Source organism: Tubulanus polymorphus, chromosome 6 (assembly GCF_964204645.1).
Source record: "Tubulanus polymorphus chromosome 6, tnTubPoly1.2, whole genome shotgun sequence".
Lineage (NCBI taxonomy): Eukaryota > Metazoa > Nemertea > Palaeonemertea > Tubulaniformes > Tubulanidae > Tubulanus > Tubulanus polymorphus.
In genome coordinates this window covers 66,429-85,904 of record NC_134030.1, presented here as the reverse complement: position 1 = coordinate 85,904, position 19,476 = coordinate 66,429, and the positions used below count along the sequence as shown (strand labels likewise).

Sequence of the window (19,476 nt, the reverse complement as noted above, 5' to 3'; positions counted from 1 at the left end):
TAGTGATACTATCAGCAGCCTTTAGCACGGCACATAGGACGGGGATCTATCAGCAGCCCTAGCACGACACAGGGGACCAGGCAGGCCAGAGGTGGCACCGTCCGTTATCAATCTGCAGGCCTATTCAAAACACAGCGTCAGCGGTAGTTACCAAACCAATCATCGCGGCAGGTGTAGCTGAGTACAATCTGCTGCTGCTGCTGCTGCTGCTGCTGCTGCTGCTGCTGCTGCTGCTGCTGCTGCTGCTGCTGTCACTGTTTAGTGTTGAGTTGTTTTAATAATGGATGAAGATGAGTTGAAAGAATCAATAGATCTATATCAGTTGCAGGTTTGTATTTTAACTCCCCGCTCGGCCTCCTGCGGTAGAGATCAGGTGACCGCAGCGCCCCCTCCCAGCCTCCTGCGGTATCACTGATAGCGTTCTGTTTGTTTCAGTTAGGTCAGGTGACCGCAGCGCCCCCTCCCGGCCTCCTGCGGTATCACTGATAGTATTCTGTTTGTTTCAGTTAGATCAGGTGACCGCAGCGCCCCCTCCCGGCCTCCAGCGGTATCACTGAGTGTTCTGTTTGTTACAGTTAGATCAGGTGACCGCAGCGCCCCCTCCCGGCCTCCAGCGGTATCACTGATAGTGTTCTGTTTGTTACAGTTAGATCAGGTGACCGCAGCGCCCCCTCCCGGCCTCCTGCGGTATCACTGATAGTGTTCTGTTTGTTACAGTTAGATCAGGTGACCGCAGCGCCCCCTCCCGGCCTCCTGCGGTATCACTGATAGTGTTCTGTTTGTTTCAGTTAGATCAGGTGACCGCAGCGCCCCCTCCCGGCCTCCTGCGGTATCACTGATAGTGTTCTGTTTGTTTCAGTTAGATCAGGTGACCGCAGCACCCCCTCCCAGCCTCCTGCGGTATCACTGATAGTGTTCTGTTTGTTTCAGTTAGGTCAGGTGACCGCAGCGCCCCCTCCCGGCCTCCTGCGGTATCACTGATAGTGTTCTGTTTGTTACAGTTAGATCAGGTGACCGCAGCGCCCCCTCCCGGCCTCCTGCGGTATCACTGATAGTGTTCTGTTTGTTACAGTTAGATTAGGTGACCGCAGCGCCCCCTCCCGGCCTCCTGCGGTATCACTGATAGTGTTCTGTTTGTTTCAGTTAGATCAGGTGACCGCAGCGCCCCCTCCCGGCCTCCAGCGGTATCACTGATAGTGTTCTGTTTGTTACAGTTAGATCAGGTGACCGCAGCGCCCCCTCCCGGCCTCCTGCGGTATCACTGATAGTGTTCTGTTTGTTACAGTTAGATCAGGTGACCGCAGCGCCCCCTCCCGGCCTCCTGCGGTATCACTGATAGTGTTCTGTTTGTTTCAGTTAGATCAGGTGACCGCAGCGCCCCCTCCCGGCCTCCTGCGGTATCACTGATAGTGTTCTGTTTGTTTCAGTTAGGTCAGGTGACCGCAGCGCCCCCTCCCGGCCTCCTGCGGTATCACTGATAGTGTTCTGTTTGTTTCAGTTAGGTCAGGTGACCGCAGCGCCCCCTCCCGGCCTCCTGCGGTATCACTGATAGTGTTCTGTTTGTTTCAGTTAGGTCAGGTGACCGCAGCGCCCCCTCCCGGCCTCCTGCGGTATCACTGATAGTGTTCTGTTTGTTACAGTTAGGTCAGGTGACTGCAGCGTTGGATGTTTCTGTATCAACTGAAAATAATGAACTTCAACAATTGAAAACACAACTTATTCAACTCATACAACTAACTAAAGGTGAGTGTAACTACTGCTGCTGCTGCCACTGCTGCTGCTGGTGCCTGCTGCCGCTGCTGCTAATGTAGCTGCTGCTGCTAATGTAGCTGCTGGTACTAGGATATTGATTATTAGGAATTCTATTCATATTTCAGAAAGTTTACTGAATCTGAAGAAAAGTAAATTACTTCAAGAATTAGAATCAACTACAAATCATCAATACTCATCCAGTTCCCAGTCCTCCACATCTAACTCATCTACTGTTCATAAGGATGGCTCCTGCTCTACCAGTCAGCAGGATGGCTCCTACTCTACCAGCCAGAAGGATGGCTCCTACTCTAACGGCCAGAAGGATGGCTCCAATCAGGGCTCAATTGATTCAGAAATGGTTGAATTTATGGTGCGTTTATTGAACCATTTCAAATGATTATTTGGTTTGATGAATATTTGACTGATATTCCATAATTAATAAACAGCAAACAACTGCTGAAGAGATGACCACACCCACTAGCTGTCAGTCAACTGGATTGACAGATGATGATGATGATGATGACGAGAAGAATGAGAGTAAATTAGAGGAGTTAAAGAAACAGTTGATTGATTTAGAAGGCAGTAAATGTCGTGTTGTTTATAGAACTGACTGGGCTCCAATACAACATCATAACGCTATTGTTTTATCAGCTGAACCAATCACTAGTTTACTATCTACTCAGTTAATGGTAAGTATTTAACCACCTCCCCTCATCCCCTCACTCCTCCCCCCTCATCCCCTCACTCCTCCCCCCTCATCCCCTCATCCCCATCTCAATGTACAGTTAGTTATTATTAATGTTATTATTATATTCAGGTGCGCGTATTATTCTGTAACCCAACTCATCAGTCGATGGTTCCATGTCCGTTCTTTCTCAACGGCTGCTGTAAATTCAATACTGATAACTGCAGGTAAAATATATCCTCACTCACTTACCAGTGCCTGCTGTTAAACCATACTGAGACTCACTTACCAGTGCCTGCTCGTATTAAACCACACTGAGACTCACTTACCAGTGCCTGCTCTTACTAAACCATACTGAGACTCACTTACCAGTGCCTGCTGTTTAACCATACTGACTCACATACCAGTGCCTGCTCTTATTAAACCACACTGAGACTCACTTACCAGTGCCTGCTCTTATTAAACCACACTGAGACTCACTTACCAGTGCCTGCTGTTAAAGCACACTGAGACTCGCTTACCAGTGCCTGCTCGTATTAAACCACACTGAGACTCACTTACCAGTGCCTGCTGTTAAACCATACTGACTCACATACCAGTGCCTGCTCTTATTAAACCACACTGAGACTCACTTACCAGTGCCTGCTCTTACTAAACCATACTGAGACTCACTTACCAGTGCCTGCTGTTTAACCATACTGACTCACATACCAGTGCCTGCTCTTATTAAACCACACTGAGACTCACTTACCAGTGCCTGCTCTTATTAAACCACACTGAGACTCACTTACCAGTGCCTGCTGTTAAAGCACACTGAGACTCGCTTACCAGTGCCTGCTCGTATTAAACCACACTGAGACTCACTTACCAGTGCCTGCTGTTAAACCATACTGACTCACTTACCAGTGCCTGCTGTTATAAAACCACACTGAGACTCGCTTACCAGTGCCTGCTCATATTAAACCACACTGATACTCACTTACCAGTGCCTGCTCGTATTAAACCACACTGAGACTCACTTACCAGTGCCTGCTGTTAAACCATACTGACTCACTTACCAGTGCCTGCTCTTATAAAACCACACTGAGACTCACTTACCAGTGCCTGCTGTTAAACCACACTGAGACTCACTTACCAGTGCCTGCTGTTAAACCACACTGAGACTCGCTTACCAGTGCCTGCTGTTAAACCACACTGAGACTCACTTACCAGTGCCTGCTGTTAAACCATACTGACTCACTTACCAGTGCCTGCTGTTATAAAACCACACTGAGACTCACTTACCAGTGCCTGCTGTTAAACCATACTGACTCACTTACCAGTGCCTGCTCTTATTAAACCACACTGAGACTCACTTACCAGTGCCTGCTCGTATTAAACCACACTGAGACTCACTTACCAGTGCCTGCTCGTATTAAACCACACTGAGACTCGCTTACCAGTGCCTGCTGTTAAACCACACTGAGACTCACTTACCAGTGCCTGCTGTTATACCACACTGAGACTCGCTTACCAGTGCCTGCTGTTATACCACACTGAGACTCACTTACCAGTGCCTGCTGTGAAACCACACTGAGACTCACTTACCAGTGCCTGCTCGTATTAAACCACACTGAGACTCACTTACCAGTGCCTGCTCTTACTAAACCACACTGAGACTCACTTACCAGTGCCTGCTGTTAAACCATACTGACTCACTTACCAGTGCCTGCTCTTATAAAACCACACTGAGACTCACTTACCAGTGCCTGCTGTTAAACCACACTGAGACTCACTTACCAGTGCCTGCTGTTAAACCACACTGAGACTCGCTTACCAGTGCCTGCTGTTAAACCACACTGAGACTCACTTACCAGTGCCTGCTGTTAAACCATACTGACTCACTTACCAGTGCCTGCTGTTATAAAACCACACTGAGACTCACTTACCAGTGCCTGCTGTTAAACCATACTGACTCACTTACCAGTGCCTGCTCTTATTAAACCACACTGAGACTCACTTACCAGTGCCTGCTCGTATTAAACCACACTGAGACTCACTTACCAGTGCCTGCTCGTATTAAACCACACTGAGACTCGCTTACCAGTGCCTGCTGTTAAACCACACTGAGACTCACTTACCAGTGCCTGCTGTTATACCACACTGAGACTCGCTTACCAGTGCCTGCTGTGAAACCACACTGAGACTCACTTACCAGTGCCTGCTCGTATTAAACCACACTGAGACTCACTTACCAGTGCCTGCTCTTACTAAACCACACTGAGACTCACTTACCAGTGCCTGCTCTTACTAAACCACACTGAGACTCACTTACCAGTGCCTGCTCGTATTAAACCACACTGAGACTCACTTACCAGTGCCTGCTCGTATTAAACCACACTGAGACTCGCTTACCAGTGCCTGCTGTTAAACCACACTGAGACTCACTTACCAGTGCCTGCTGTTATACCACACTGAGACTCGCTTACCAGTGCCTGCTGTGAAACCACACTGAGACTCACTTACCAGTGCCTGCTAGTATTAAACCACACTGAGACTCGCTTACCAGTGCCTGCTGTTAAACCACACTGAGACTCACTTACCAGTGCCTGCTGTTATACCACACTGAGACTCGCTTACCAGTGCCTGCTGTGAAACCACACTGAGACTCACTTACCAGTGCCTGCTCGTATTAAACCACACTGAGACTCACTTACCAGTGCCTGCTCTTACTAAACCACACTGAGACTCGCTTACCAGTGCCTGCTCTTACTAAACCACACTGAGACTCACTTACCAGTGCCTGCTCTTACTAAACCACACTGAGACTCACTTACCAGTGCCTGCTGTTAAACCACACTGAGACTCGCTTACCAGTGCCTGCTGTTAAACCACACTGAGACTCGCTTACCAGTGCCTGCTCTTACTAAACCACACTGAGACTCACTTACCAGTGCCTGCTGTTAAACCACACTGAGACTCACTTACCAGTGCCTGCTCTTACTAAACCACACTGAGACTCACTTACCAGTGCCTGCTGTGACTAACCGCAAGGTTGAATTGTATTGTAGATATTCACACGGTTATGTAGTTGCAGTTGAAGAATTAGATGAATTTAAAGAACCAGATTTCAGGTACGCAGGTCTATAGCGCGTCAGTTTATTATTATGATTATTATTATTATTATGATTATGATTATGATTATTGTTATGTGAATTTTCAGTCAGTGTAATATTGGTTCGTCATGTTTGGCTCGTTACGATGATAATATCTGGTACCAGGCAACAATAGTTGATAGAAACTATGACAACGACACATTAACAGTATCATACGATAAATACAACAATGAAACATCTGAGTTACAGTATTCACATATATATCCACAAGGTACTGAACATCCCGGGGGAGGAGGGGGAGGAGAGAGTAGGGGGGAGGAGGGAGTTAACGCTATCAGACATTGTTGTTTATGTATTTGTAGATGATGAAGTCAGTGATGATGATGAGAATGATGATGATGATTTATCAGTTTATGCGATACGACCCAGTAAATGTACGGATAGAATGGGAGCTTGGGAAGCGCATACTAAAGTAAATAAACCCCTCCCCTCTCTTCAGTAACTGTCAATCATTCACCGTAAACCCCTTCCCTCTCTTCAGGTACTGTCAATCATTCACTGTAAACCCCGCCCCTCTCTTCAGTAACTGTCAATCATTCGCTGTAAACCCCGCCCCTCTCTTCAGTAACTGTCAATCATTCACCGTAAACCCCTTCCCTCTCTTCAGGTACTGTCAATCATTCACTGTAAACCCCGCTCCTCTCTTCAGTAACTGTCAATCATTCGCTGTAAACCCCGCCCCTCTCTTCAGTAACTGTCAATCATTCGCTGTAAACCCCTCCCCTCTCTTCAGTAACTGTCAATCATTCACTGTAAACCCCGCCCCTCTCTTCAGTAACTGTCAATCATTGGCTGTAAACCCCTCCCCTCTCTTCAGTAACAGTCCATCATTGGCTGTAAACCCCTCCCCTCTCTTCAGTAACTGTCAATCATTCGCTGTAAACCCCTTCCCTCTCTTCAGTAACTGTCAATCATTCGCTGTAAACCCCTCCCCTCTCTTCAGTAACAGTCAATCATTGGCTGTAAACCCCTCCCCTCTCTTCAGTAACTGTCAATCATTCGCTGTAAACCCCTCCCCTCTCTTCAGTAAACCCCTCTAAACCCCCTGTAAACCCCTCTAACTGTCAAATACTCGCTGTAAACCCCTCCCTCTCCCCCTTTGCTGTAACTGTCAATCATTTAGTGTAAACTCCTCCCTCTCCACTGTAACTGTCAATCACTCAGTGTAAACTCCTCCCTCTGTCAATCATTCCCTCATTGTAACCTCCCCCTCTCTGATCTGTGATGTATTTTTAGGGATTTGGATCGAGGATGATGCAGAGAATGGGTTACATAACTGGACAAGGTTTGGGTAAAAACGGTGAAGGTCGAGCGGAGCCGGTACCGATACATCTAATACCAGCAGGTACCCAACACGTGCTGCCCCCTAGTAACTGTTTGTTAATTCTTTGAATACATGTTATTGTAAAATTGTTCTTTTTTCTTCTTTAAGGAAAATCGTTGGATAAAATAATGGAATTGAAAGAGAAAGCTGGAAATAAAGAATTGTTTAATGTGATGAAAAACAAGGAGAAAATGAAAAAAACTGAAGACAAAAAAAATCTGGCAATTTACCTGAAATCAGAAAATAAAACATCGGTTTTTGATTTCATAAATAAGAAACTTCACGGTAAAAAGGGTAAGTTCTCTTTTATTGCATTCAGTTTGGGGGTGATTTATAAGTATTTGGAGGAGGGGGAGGGGTAAAAACTGGCCATGTTTAAGACAAGGGAGACCCCAGGGGATGAACTGTGACGGAGATCTAATTCTATTTCAGGAGATATTCGTGAATTGATAACAGCTAGTGGCAGTGTTCAGAGTGTAGGAGGAGGAGTAGGAGGTGAGGCAGCTGGAAGGAGCAGCTCTGCAGGAGCAGGAGCAGGAGCAGGCAGCAAACATATCACTGAAAGAGATTTACTTAAAAAATCTGATCACAGTTTAAATATACAGGTATAGATCACTGAAACCTTCACTGGCAGCTGAGTTCTGTGAAACCTGAAACCTTCACTGGCAGCTGAGTTCTGTGAAACCTGAAACCTTCACTGGCAGCTGAGTTCTGTGAAACCTGAAACCTTCACTGGCAGCTGAGTTCTGTGAAACCTGAAACCTTCACTGGCAGCTGAGTTCTGTGAAACCTGAAACCTTCACTGGCAGCTGAGTTCTGTGAAACCTGAAACCTTCACTGGCAGCTGAGTTCTGTGAAACCTGAAACCTTCACTGGCAGCTGAGTTCTGTGAAACCTGAAACCTTCACTGGCAGCTGAGTTCTGTGATATCTCCAAACATACCTAACTAATTTACTGATCTGGTTTTTTTCAGGCATTTAAAACTCAGGAAGAAATTCGAAAAGTTGAGAAGGAGATAATGAAAGTTAAAGAGTCAATAATTCGAACTAAACAAAGGTAAGAATTCTGAACCCAGTTCCACAGTTGTGTGAGTTTAATCTGACTCTGAAACCAGTTCCATCCACAGTTGTGTGAGTTTAATCTGACTCTGGACCCAGTTCCACAGTTGTGTAGGTATGACACTGGATCCAGTTCCACAGTTGTGTGAGTTTAATCTGACTCTGGACCCAGTTCCACAGTTGTGTAGGTATGACACTGGATCCAGTTCCACAGGTGTGTGTGGAATTTGAACCCAGTTCCACAGTTGTGTGCCCGGTGTAATTTGTAGAACTGATCAGTCTTGTATTCATATTTCATATGATCTTTATTTTGATTCCTGTTGTTTTTTCAGAGGAGAAAAGAAAGTGACGCATCAAAAACAGATGAAATTAGAAGAATTAGAAACTTATTTGCGGCAGTTGAAAAATTCCGAAAATTCTCTACAGCAACATAAAACAATTCGTTCCAATCATAAAAAATTAACGATATTCTAGAAATAAATAAACAGAATTGTAAATAGTTTTATAGAATTTGTTTTGTTGTTAGTTGAAAGTGTCTGATGAGGAATCTGAGTAATGAGCACTTGTCACGTGACTGAGGAGACTTCTTACTGTTGTACGACTCTGGGTTCGAACCCAAATCCACTGGGCGATCAGAGGAGGAGTGTTCGAATCCACTGGGCGATCAGAGGAAGAGTGTTCGAATCCACTGGGCGATCAGAGGAGGAGTGTTCGAATCCACTGGGCGATCAGAGGAGGAGTGTTCGAATCCACTGGGCGATCAGAGGAGGAGTGTTCGAATCCACTGGGCGATCAGAGGAGGAGTGTTCGAATCCACTGGGCGATCAGTGGAGGAGTGTTCGAATCCACTGGGCGATCAGTGGAGGAGTGTTCGAATCCACTGGGCGATCAGTGGAGGAGTGTTCGAATCCACTGGGCGATCAGAGGAGGAGTGTTCGAATCCACTGGGCGATCAGAGGAGGAGTGTTCGAATCCACTGGGCGATCAGTGGAGGAGTGTTCGAATCCACTGGGCGATCAGTGGAGGAGTGTTCGAATCCACTGGGCGATCAGAGGAGGAGGATATGTACTACAGGGTTCGAACCCTCGACTCAGGAGGATGTGAGCTAGTCTAGAATACATCAGCCACGCCTGACCGGTCACCAATCACCACACTGACCAGACTAACTTTCAAATCTCATATCTCGTCATTGGTCTATAGTCTAGTGGTTAGCGTACTTCGCTGGCACCACAGAGGTCGCGGGTTCGAGTCCTGCTAGGGTTAGGGTTACCACGGAACTGGGTTAGGGCTGCATCAGGGTTAGGGATATTGCCAGTTTTGGTCAGTTCAGCTTCATCCTGACATTTTTGCCTTCTTATGTTTTTGTAACGAAATGATGAGAATCAAATAGAAAATGTGTTCAACAATTTTGTTAACGAATCGAATCCTTTGACAAAATAGCAATAACTAAGTTGCCAAGCTTTGGTCACCACAACAGTACCGACAAACAGTCAATTACTAGCGATGACGTTTGGATGATCCGGGTTCCAATCCTACAATCCTGTGGCTGGTTTCACTCCGTCCATGACGAGATCCTCTAATTTTTGGTGAATGTTTCTCTTTTCGAGATGAAAAACTACTGTGGACAAGTGGAATAGGTGAAATATATGTGGAATATGTGGAACATGTGGAGAGAAATTCAAAACTAGTGTCGTCTGTTGGACATACAATGTCAAGGTCACTCGATCGTGGTGTACGTGACTCACAGTTTATTACAATCTGTTACAGAATGATTTAAAATCATAACTTCATTAACATTTCAACAGTCAAAAAACACGTTAAAAGTCAACATCATCATCGAGTCCTGGCCGCGCGTTATATCTCTACATTTCATTAGCGGTTTTCAGTGAAGTTTTATTTTTATCAACACTACATTTCTATATAGATTTATACAAGATGTTTTCAAAAAGTAATTGAGTTTCGGCGGTATGGATCTGGTATATATTAATTCATTAGAATTCAGTTACATATTAATGAATGAATTGATGAGCTATAAATAGATTTCAATTCTATATATAACGTTTTCTAGATTACATAAAATTACATTGTTTTACACTGGATCAACATTGTACGTTACAATACATAAATCACTTTCGGAAACAACACAAAAAGACAATCAAACGTTAACCACGTGACGTGACGTGACGTGATCGCTGCTCATCACAGTTAGTTTTATCACAGTCTATATTCACGATATCATCCAATCAGATCACTCCTTTCTTTACCGTTTCTTCATTTTACCCAAAGCTAATCTAATTAATTCCCAAGCTGTCATATCTTTAGGCTCCTGTGTTGCGACTAGTGGCTCCAGTATAATTGTTGTAGGTTCATGTGTGGTGAGCTCCTCTGTTGTTGGCTCCCCTACTGTGGGCTCTGTTGGATCCTGTACCGTGGGCCCCTTCGTGGTTGGCTCCTGTACCGTGGGCTCCTTCGTGGTTGGCTCCTGTGCTGTGGGCTCTGTTGGCTCCTGTACCGTGGGCTCCTGCGTGGTTGGCTCCGGTACCATGGGCTCCTGCGCGGTTGGCTCCTGTGCTGTGGGCTCTGTTGGCTCCGGTACCGTGGGCTCCTGCGCGGTTGGCTCCTGTACCGTGGGCTCCTGCTGCTGAGGATGATGAATCTGTTTTTGAGCGCGTTCTATCAGTTTCTCGATGATATTGAAATCTGAATTCTGTTCGCTATTTTTCCTATCTTGAATGATTCTTTCTCTAATTTTCTGTAATGCAAGTTGTATTAATTGTTCCACGTCTAGATCTGATTCTAATCGAGGTCTAATTGTTGTTACTTGTTTTTTGATAGGTCTCTTACTCAGTTTACCTAAAGCTAGTTGTATTAACTCTTTAGCTGTCAGCTCAGTCGGTCGTTTTGTTACTATCTCCATCAATACTCGACTGCCAGTGTCTCGTTTTACTCTTCCTATTTCTGGTTCCAGTATAATTGTTTTTCTATTTGATTTATTAGTTGTTTCTGAGTTGTTCGTCGTCTCATTGTCTGTAGATGGCGCAGTAGTGGTCGACTGGTACGCCCCCTGTTCAATTTCTCGCCTTCTATATAAATCAGGCGCCACGATTTCAGTACTATTCTCTATAGAATGTTGTACAGATTTGGGTTCTAATGTTCCATTCTCTGCCTGCAGAGTTCCATTCTCTACCTGCAGGGTTCCTCCATTCTCTGTCCGTAGAGTTCCATTCTCTGTCCGTAGAGTTCCATTCTCTGTCCGCAGAGTTCCATTCTCTGTCCGTAGAGTTCCATTCTCTGTCCGCAGAGTTCCATTCTCTGTCCGTAGAGTTCCATTCTCTGTCTGGGGAGTTCCATTCTCTGTCCGTAGAGTTCCATTCTCTGTCCGCAGAGTTCCATTCTCTGTCCGTAGAGTTCCATTCTCTGTCTGGGGAGTTCCATTCTCTGTCCGTAGAGTTCCATTCTCTGTCCGCAGAGTTCCATTCTCTGTCTGTAGAGATCCATTTTCTTCCTGCAAAGTTCCATTCTCTTGGCGTAAAATGGCATCATCAACTTGCAGAGTTTTATTCTTTGTTGGTGGTCCACCTTCATGTATAGTTCCATTCAGCTTATTGCCATTCTGTAGCTGTGTGGTCCCATTCTGTAGCTGTATAGTTCGTTTTTGTTCGTGTATAGTCCCATTCTGAAGCTGTGTGGTCCCATTCTGTAGCTGTGTGGTCCCATTCTGTGTGGTCCCATTCTGCGCGGTCCCATTCTGTGTGGTCCCATTCCGTAGCTGTGTGGTCCCATTCCGTAGCTGTGTGGTCCCATTCTGTGTGGTCCCATTCCGTAGCTGTGTGGTCCCATTCTGCGCGGTTTTTGGTGTTTTAGCTGCTGGTCCTACTGTATGGATAGTCTTACTGATAACAGTAGTTTTGACCGGTACTGTTACTGTTTTATTTGCAGACGATAAAACGGTTTTTGTAGAGACGACTGTTTTATTCGTTGCTACGATCAAAGTCGTTTTATTTTCACTCACGATTAAAGTCGTTTTATTCGTTGATATCATGGTCGGCTTTTCGATCGGTTTGGTTTTCGCTGCAGGTGGCGCTAGTGTCGTTCTATTTGTCGCAGCAGGTGGCGCCGGTGTCGTTATATTTGCTGCTATAGGTGGCGCTGGAGTAGTCGGTTTTGTTTTAACTCCGGGTTTAATACAAGCACCTTTAAACACACCGATGTTGTCAATGTTAACCCCCACCTGGTCACGTGTTGACGCCAATGAAAGCTACAATAGAAACAATTCGTATCGACTTTACTTCCGGTCACCTGACCTCGCACTTTTACTCCGAATCGATTAATGATATCGATTTATTCAAATTTATTCACAATATTATGTAAATGACTTACAATAAAAGGATGTTTCATTTGAAGCGTGGTTTGATACGGTTCCCACTTGTTGCCAGTAACTGTTTTGAAAGTATGAATGATTTCTGTGATATTCTCATTTCTGGCGGGAGCTAAATCGAACAGCGCCAGATATCGATCTGGTTTTCCCGGTTTTATTCGATAACACATTTTAAAACAATAAACACCAGCTTTAATTATATTGAAGTGAATACTCTTCTTAATATCTCCAAAATAATTCACTGAAATCATTAAAATAATACGTATTATACAGTTATTAGTACGACTATGCGCCGGTGTCCCGGGTTCGATACCGTACGATGCGCCGGTGTCCCGGGTTCGATACCGGATGATTGATAGAACGCTTACCTCCGTGTTTACCGGCACAATCGGGATGATGGTCCCGGGCTCGACTCCATTCACCGTCATAACGACATAACCCTACATCAGTGAAATCACAATAAAAAACCATTCCACCTGAAATAGAGACAAGAGGTCAAACTAGTGAGGTCAGGAGAGTGAGGTCAAACTAGTGAGGTCAGGAGAGTGAGGTCAAACTAGTGAGGTCAGGAGAATGAGGTCAAACTAGTGAGGTCAGGAGAATGAGGTCAAACTAGTGAGGTCAGGAGAGTGAGGTCAGACTAGTGAGGTCAGGAGAGTGAGGTCAAACTAGTGAGGTCAGGAGAGTGAGGTCAAACTAGTGAGGTCAGGAGAGTGAGATCAAACTAATGAGGTCAGGAGAGTGAGGTCAGACTAGTAAGGACAGGAGAGTGAGGTCAAACTAGTGAGGTCAGGAGAATGAGGTCAAACTAATGAGGTCAGGAGAGTGAGGTCAGACTAGTGAGGTCAGGAGAGTGAGGTCAGACTAGTGAGGTCAGGAGAGTGAGATCAAACTAGTGAGGTCAGGAGAGTGAGATCAAACTAATGAGGTCAGGAGAGTGAGGTCAGACTATTGAGGTCAGGAGAGTGAGGTCAGTTTAATGAGGTCAGGAGAGTGAGGTCAAACTAGTGAGGACAGGAGAGTGAGGTCAGGTTAATGAGGTCAGGAGAGTGAGGTCAGGTTAATGAGGTCAGGAGAGTGAGGTCAAACTAGTAAGGACAGGAGAGTGAGGTCAGACTATTGAGGTCAGGAGAGTGAGGTCAGGTTAATGAGGTCAGGAGAGTGAGGTCAAACTAGTAAGAAGTTAAGAGGTCACAGTTAGTTAAAGAGGTCATGTCACTTACGTGAAGATGATTCACATTGTTTGATCACACAACAACAAAACAGTCCAATAAAAAACTGATACAAATCCATATTTGAACTGGTGGCTGAGAACTAAACAACTCTAAACAACTCTAAACAACTCTAAACAACTCTAAACAACTCTAAACAACTTTAATCCGTGTGAACTGTAGTCCTCGTAAATGTAGTCCAGTAAACTGTAGTCCTCGGAACTCCTCTAGTCCAGCTGTAGTCCAGTGTTACTGTAGTCCTCGGAACTCATCTAGTCCAGCTGTAGTCCAGTGTTACTGTAGTCCTCGGAACTCCTCTAGTCCAGCTGTAGTCCAGTGAACTGTAGTCCAGTAAACTGTAGTCCTCGGAAGTCCTCTAGTCCAGCTGTAGTCCAGTGAACTGTAGTCCAGTAAACTGTAGTCCTCGGAAGTCCTCTAGTCCAGCTGTATCCAGTGTTACTGTAGTCCTCGGATGTCCTCTAGTCCAGTGTTACTGTAGTCCTCGGATGTCCTCTAGTCCAGTGATGTGTAGTCCAGTGAACTGGGGGTCGGTTTCTGGTGGATTTGAATCAATAGCATGATGAACCTCGATCTCTAACTGTGTATGATACGTATACAATAAGCACCAGCCTGAATTCATAAACTCATTTGCATAAATATCAGCACTAATTTGCATAAATATTCACTGATTTTCAAGCTGTTCGTAGAAAAGCGTTTGAAAATATGACGTCATCAACGGTTACGGTATTCATAAATAAGAAAACAAATACACAATGACGTCACACAGTATGGGGGAGGGTTAGTCGACCCGGGTTCGACTCCGACCTTTACCGTTTTAATTTTTCTTTCAAACATTCAAAACCGACCCCTGTACATCCTATATTCAGCATCAGGACCACTCTCAGTATCAGTAATCACTGGGCTCGAACTTGGAACACCCCTGTACATCCTCTATTCAGCATCAGGACCACTCTCAGTATCAGTAATTACTGGGTTCGAACCCGGGACACCACCGTACATCCTATATTCAGCATCAGGACCACTCTCAGTATCAGTAATTACTGGGATCGAACCCGGGACACCCCTGTACATCCTCTATTCAGCATCAGGACCACTCTCAGTATCAGTAATTACTGGGCTCGAACTTGGAACACCCCTGTACATCCTCTATTCAGCATCAGGACCACTCTCAGTATCAGTTATCACTGGGTTCGAACCTCTGAATAAAGAGATTTATACTATATTTCCGATAGATGGCGCGTGTGAAATGTGGTTCATTGCGATAGCACTTGTCGATTTTAGAAATTCGTTAGTCCAGCGAAATTCCAATAGATGGCGAACATAGTATTTTTCGATTTAAATCTTTGAACCGTCAGGTGCTGCCTCTATATCTGTCCATGGGAAGCGAGTATTAGTTCCAAGATTGACACTAGAGCGGAGCTCTATAAACAATTAGCATAATCAATCAATAAAACTTTTATTTAATTACTTCAATCATCTATTCTATTTTGAATAAATTCATTTATTTATCATTTGATTAGATATTTTAAATTTAATGATTAAATTCTGTAATAATCAAAGTTAATTATGCAAATTGAATCAACAGAAATTATAATAATCATAAAATATAATCTAAATTTTCAATTTCCATCTTTTTTAATTTTCGTCTTGTTTCTGCTCTTCTTCCTCCCTCTTCTTCTGTTTTCGTTCTTCTTTTTCTTTCCTCTTCTTTTCTTTCTTCAATTTTTTCTTTTCTTCCTTTCGTAATTTCCTCTCATTCTTTGTTTCCTCATCAGTTTCATCTCCGCGTTCTTTTTTCAGTTCTAAATCAGGTCAATAATTAAATCAATCAATAAATCAATCAACGTATTATCTAGTGTGTTATATATATATATATATATATATATATATATATATATATATATATATATATATATATATATATATATATATATATATATATATATATATATATATATATATATATATATATATATATATATATATATATATATATATATATATATATATATATATATATCTATATATCAGACCTTTCTCTTTCTTTTTCTTCAGTTTCTTTTCTTTTTTCTCCTCTTTTTTCAATCTCTTTTTCTCCTTCTTTTCCTCATCAGATTCACTCGATGATGACGACGAAGAAGAGGATGACGATGAAGAGGACGAAGATGATGAATCTTTGGAAATTAAAACAAAAAAATAAAATCCTCTCATGTTACAATCTCAACTCACACAGAGCTGCCTCTCAATCTCCTCTAGCTCAATCTGGGGGCCCCCCCCCTCCCGCACTATCGGTCCATCCCGTACCCCAGTAACCGGTACAGGTCCCCCCTCCCGCACCATCGATCCATCCCGTACCCCAGTAACCGGTAGAGGTCGCCCTCCCGCACCATCGGTCCATCCCGTACCCCAGTAACCGGTAGAGGTCCCCCCTCCCGCACCATCGGTCCATCCCGTACCCCAGTAACCGGTAGAGGTCCCCCCTCCCGCACCATCGGTCCATCCCGTACCCCAGTAACCGGTACAGGTCCCCCCTCCCGCACCATCGATCCATCCCGTACCCCAGTAACCGGTAGAGGTCCCCCCTCCCGCACCATCGGTCCATCCCGTACCCCAGTAACCGGTAGAGGTCCCCCCTCCCGCACCATCGGTCCATCCCGTACCCCAGTAACCGGTAGAGGTCCCCTCTCCCGCACCATCGATCCATCCCGTACCCCAGTAACCGGTAGAGGTCGCCCCTCCCGCACCATCGGTCCATCCCGTACCCCAGTAACCGGTAGAGGTCCCCCCTCCCGCACCATCGGTCCATCCCGTACCCCAGTAACCGGTAGAGGTCCCCCCTCCCGCACCATCGATCCATCCCGTACCCCAGTAACCGGTACAGGTCCCCCCTCCCGCACCATCGGTCCATCCCGTACCCCAGTAACCGGTAGAGGCCCCCCTCCCGCACCATCGGTCCATCCCGTACCCCAGTAACCGGTACAGGTCCCCCCTCCCGCACCATCGGTCCATCCCGTACCCCAGTAACCGGTACAGGTCCCCCCTCCCGCACCATCGGTCCATCCCGTACCCCAGTAACCGGTAGAGGTCCCCCTCCCGCACCATCGGTCCATCCCGTACCCCAGTAACCGGTACAGGTCCCCCTCCCGCACCATCGGTCCATCCCGTACCCCAGTAACCGGTAGAGGTCCCCCTCCCGCACCATCGGTCCATCCCGTACCCCAGTAACCGGTAGAGGTCCCCCCTCCCGCACCATCAGTCCATCCCGTACCCCAGTAACCGGTAGAGGTCCCCCCTCCCGCACCATCGATCCATCCCGTACCCCAGTAACCGGTACAGGTCCCCCTCCCGCACCATCGGTCCATCCCGTACCCCAGTAACCGGTAGAGGTCCCCCTCCCGCACCATCGATTCATCCCGTACCCCAGTAACCGGTAGAGGTCCCCCTCCCGCACAATCGGTCCATCCCGTACCCCAGTAACCGGTAGAGGTCCCCCTCCCGCACCATCGATCCATCCCGTACCCCAGTAACCGGTAGAGGTCCCCCTCCCGCACCATCGGTCCATCCCGTACCCCAGTAACCGGTAGAGGCCCCCCTCCCGCACCATCGATCCATCCCGTACCCCAGTAACCGGTAGAGGTCCCCCTCCCGCACAATCGGTCCATCCCGTACCCCAGTAACCGGTACAGGTCCCCCTCCCGCACCATCGGTCCATCCCGTACCCCAGTAACCGGTAGAGGTCCCCCTCCCGCACCATCGATCCATCCCGTACCCCAGTAACCGGTAGAGGTCCCCCTCCCGCACAATCGGTCCATCCCGTACCCCAGTAACCGGTAGAGGCCCCCCTCCCGCACCATCGGTCCATCCCGTACCCCAATAACCGGTAGAGGTCCCCCTCCCGCACCATCGGTCCATCCCGTACCCCAATAACCGGTAGAGGTCCCACTCCCGCACCATCGGTCCATCCCGTACCCCAATAACCGGTACAGGTCCCCCTCCCGCACCATCGGTCCATCCCGTACCCCAATAACCGGTACAGGTCCCCCTCCCGCACAATCGGTCCATCCCGTACCCCAGTAACCGGTACAGGTCCCCCTCCCGCACCATCGGTCCATCCCGTACCCCAGTAACCGGTACAGGTCGCCCTCCCGCACCATCGGTCCATCCCGTACCCCAGTAACCGGTAGAGGTCCCCCTCCCGCACAATCGGTCCATCCCGTACCCCAGTAACCGGTAGAGGTCGCCCTCCCGCACCATCGGTCCATCCCGTACCCCAGTAACCGGTAGAGGTCCCCCTCCCGCACCATCGGTCCATCCCGTACCCCAGTAACCGGTAGAGGTCCCCCCCTCCCGCACTATCGGTCCATCCCGTACCCCAGTAACCGGTAGAGGTCCCCCCTCCCGCACCATCGGTCCATCCCGTACCCCAGTAACCGGTAGAGGTCGCCCTCCCGCACCATCGGTCCATCCCGTACCCCAGTAACCGGTAGAGGTCCCCCTCCCGCACTATCGGTCCATCCCGTACCCCAGTAACCGGTAGAGGTCCCCCCTCCCGCACCATCGGTCCATCCCGTACCCCAGTAACCGGTAGAGGTCCCCCCTCCCGCACCATCGGTCCATCCCGTACCCCAGTAACCGGTAGAGGTCCCCCTCCCGCACTATCGGTCCATCCCGTACCCCAGTAACCGGTACAGGTCCCCCCTCCCGCACCATCGGTCCATCCCGTACCCCAGTAACCGGTAGAGGTCCCACTCATGTGTCTGAAGTATCATCAGTCTCTCGAGTAAACTCATCACCTAGGTTATCATTAGCTCCTGGGGCACAGTTAATTGTTGTTAACCAGTGCAGTTATAGGTATGAATCCTGTGAGTACCCGGTAAGATCATCAGCAGCAGCAGCAGCAGCCGCCGCCGCCGCCGCAGCAGCATTAGCAGCAGCAGCAGCGACTCACTCCTATCATCAATTTCACTGTTAGAATCAAAGCCAAGCAGAAATAAACGATACATTAATAAAGCACTATAGAAGAAATTTAGTTCAGTATATAGGAATGTAGTTTATTTTGGAACAGTCTCTAGTTTCTGTACAATTCTATTCAGTTAAATAAATCAATAGGTCTTACACATGAATTGAAAAATTGAATTATTGAGGATTAATATAATTATAAATATTATCATTTTATATTTATAGATCGTAACAAAAAATGACATTTTGAGAGCGTTCATTGAGTATGAGATTGATTTCTTTCGGTTGAAATGAACGGTCTCAAAGTGCGGGATACAGAGGCAGATCTGGGGTGGATTCGAGGGTATGTACCGTGGTCGCAACCCGAGGGACCCGGCGAGTTTGGTTTACCCAGATCAACCTCTGATCTGACACAGTAAGTGAAGGTAACCCTAATCAGTTTCACCGTCGAAGTTGAAATCAGTGAAATTTAACATTAAACAAAATATCGAAAAATTGATGAACTTCAGATGAAATTAAACCTTTTTTTGATCCAGCAAAGCGTTTTATAAATCAGTTCAGAAATCTCATATCTTACATACAAATAATATCCAGATTATTAGATAATCCGCTAATCCGGATTAAACCGTTACGGGGATTTGAATATAAAACACTTTTACCGCTTTTATTTATTGCTTCTCGTAATTAGTTCAAACAATTTCTCTCTTTTTAATTAATTATAATAATTTCACCGGACACATTTTAATTAATAACAGTTAATTATAATTATAATACATTGTTGTGCATGGAGCTAAACTAGCTATATAACCGTGCTGCCATCTATCAGTACAGAGTGGAATTACCCTGATTATAGTGTGTTCTAATATAACTGATGACAATGATCATGCAAGACAAAATACAAACTGCACCAAATACGCACCTAATATACCGGTA

At 46.3% G+C, this 19,476-nt stretch overlaps 3 protein-coding genes across 5 annotated transcripts in view; 1 reads left to right on the top strand and 2 right to left on the bottom strand.

Moving 5' to 3' along the window:
* Window positions 1–235: 235 nt before the first annotated feature.
* On the top strand, window positions 236–8,448 carry LOC141907042 (zinc finger CCCH-type with G patch domain-containing protein-like). Its single transcript, XM_074796589.1, has 13 exons — window positions 236–328; window positions 1,641–1,743; window positions 1,878–2,122; window positions 2,199–2,441; window positions 2,570–2,664; window positions 5,488–5,550; window positions 5,640–5,803; window positions 5,895–6,004; window positions 6,829–6,937; window positions 7,025–7,210; window positions 7,349–7,521; window positions 7,890–7,972; window positions 8,307–8,448. Exons 1-13 carry the CDS (start codon window positions 281–283, stop codon window positions 8,446–8,448), a joined length of 1,764 nt encoding a protein of 587 aa, XP_074652690.1. The 5' UTR covers window positions 236–280.
* Window positions 8,449–9,705: 1,257 nt separating this feature from the next.
* LOC141907104 (uncharacterized) lies at window positions 9,706–14,156 on the bottom strand. Its single transcript, XM_074796673.1, has 4 exons — window positions 13,576–14,156; window positions 12,721–12,828; window positions 12,355–12,593; window positions 9,706–12,232 (listed from the first exon to the last, which is right to left on the bottom strand). Exons 1-4 carry the CDS (start codon window positions 13,643–13,645, stop codon window positions 10,235–10,237), a joined length of 2,415 nt encoding a protein of 804 aa, XP_074652774.1. The 5' UTR covers window positions 13,646–14,156; the 3' UTR covers window positions 9,706–10,234.
* A 1,061-nt stretch (window positions 14,157–15,217) lies between these two features.
* Window positions 15,218–19,476, bottom strand: part of LOC141907141 (uncharacterized) — a 45,442-nt gene continuing 41,183 nt past the window's right edge. For all 3 annotated transcript variants that reach the window (XM_074796715.1, XM_074796717.1, XM_074796716.1), the window contains 2 exons: window positions 15,618–15,758; window positions 15,218–15,386 (listed from right to left, as the gene is read on the bottom strand). In XM_074796715.1, the coding sequence (XP_074652816.1) occupies window positions 15,220–15,386; window positions 15,618–15,758 (308 nt within the window). In that variant the 3' untranslated portion in view covers window positions 15,218–15,219. The remainder of the gene's footprint in view (window positions 15,387–15,617; window positions 15,759–19,476) is intronic.

What these genes read in the sequence shown, in the direction of transcription:
- LOC141907042 (XM_074796589.1), top strand. Translation starts at nt 281, where the DNA reads ATGGATGAAGATGAGTTGAAAGAATCAATAGATCTATATCAGTTGCAG. An exon ending in TAGATCTATATCAGTTGCAG is followed by an intron (nt 329 to 1,640) that starts GTTTGTATTTTA and finishes TGTTTGTTACAG; the next exon opens with TTAGGTCAGGTGACTGCAGC. An exon ending in GAAACTTCACGGTAAAAAGG is followed by an intron (nt 7,211 to 7,348) that starts GTAAGTTCTCTT and finishes ATTCTATTTCAG; the next exon opens with GAGATATTCGTGAATTGATA.
- LOC141907104 (XM_074796673.1), bottom strand. Translation starts at nt 13,645, where the DNA reads ATGGATTTGTATCAGTTTTTTATTGGACTGTTTTGTTGTTGTGTGATC. An exon ending in ACAATGTGAATCATCTTCAC is followed by an intron (nt 12,829 to 13,575) that starts GTAAGTGACATG and finishes TCTCTATTTCAG; the next exon opens with GTGGAATGGTTTTTTATTGT. An exon ending in TTGTGCCGGTAAACACGGAG is followed by an intron (nt 12,594 to 12,720) that starts GTAAGCGTTCTA and finishes TAATGATTTCAG; the next exon opens with TGAATTATTTTGGAGATATT.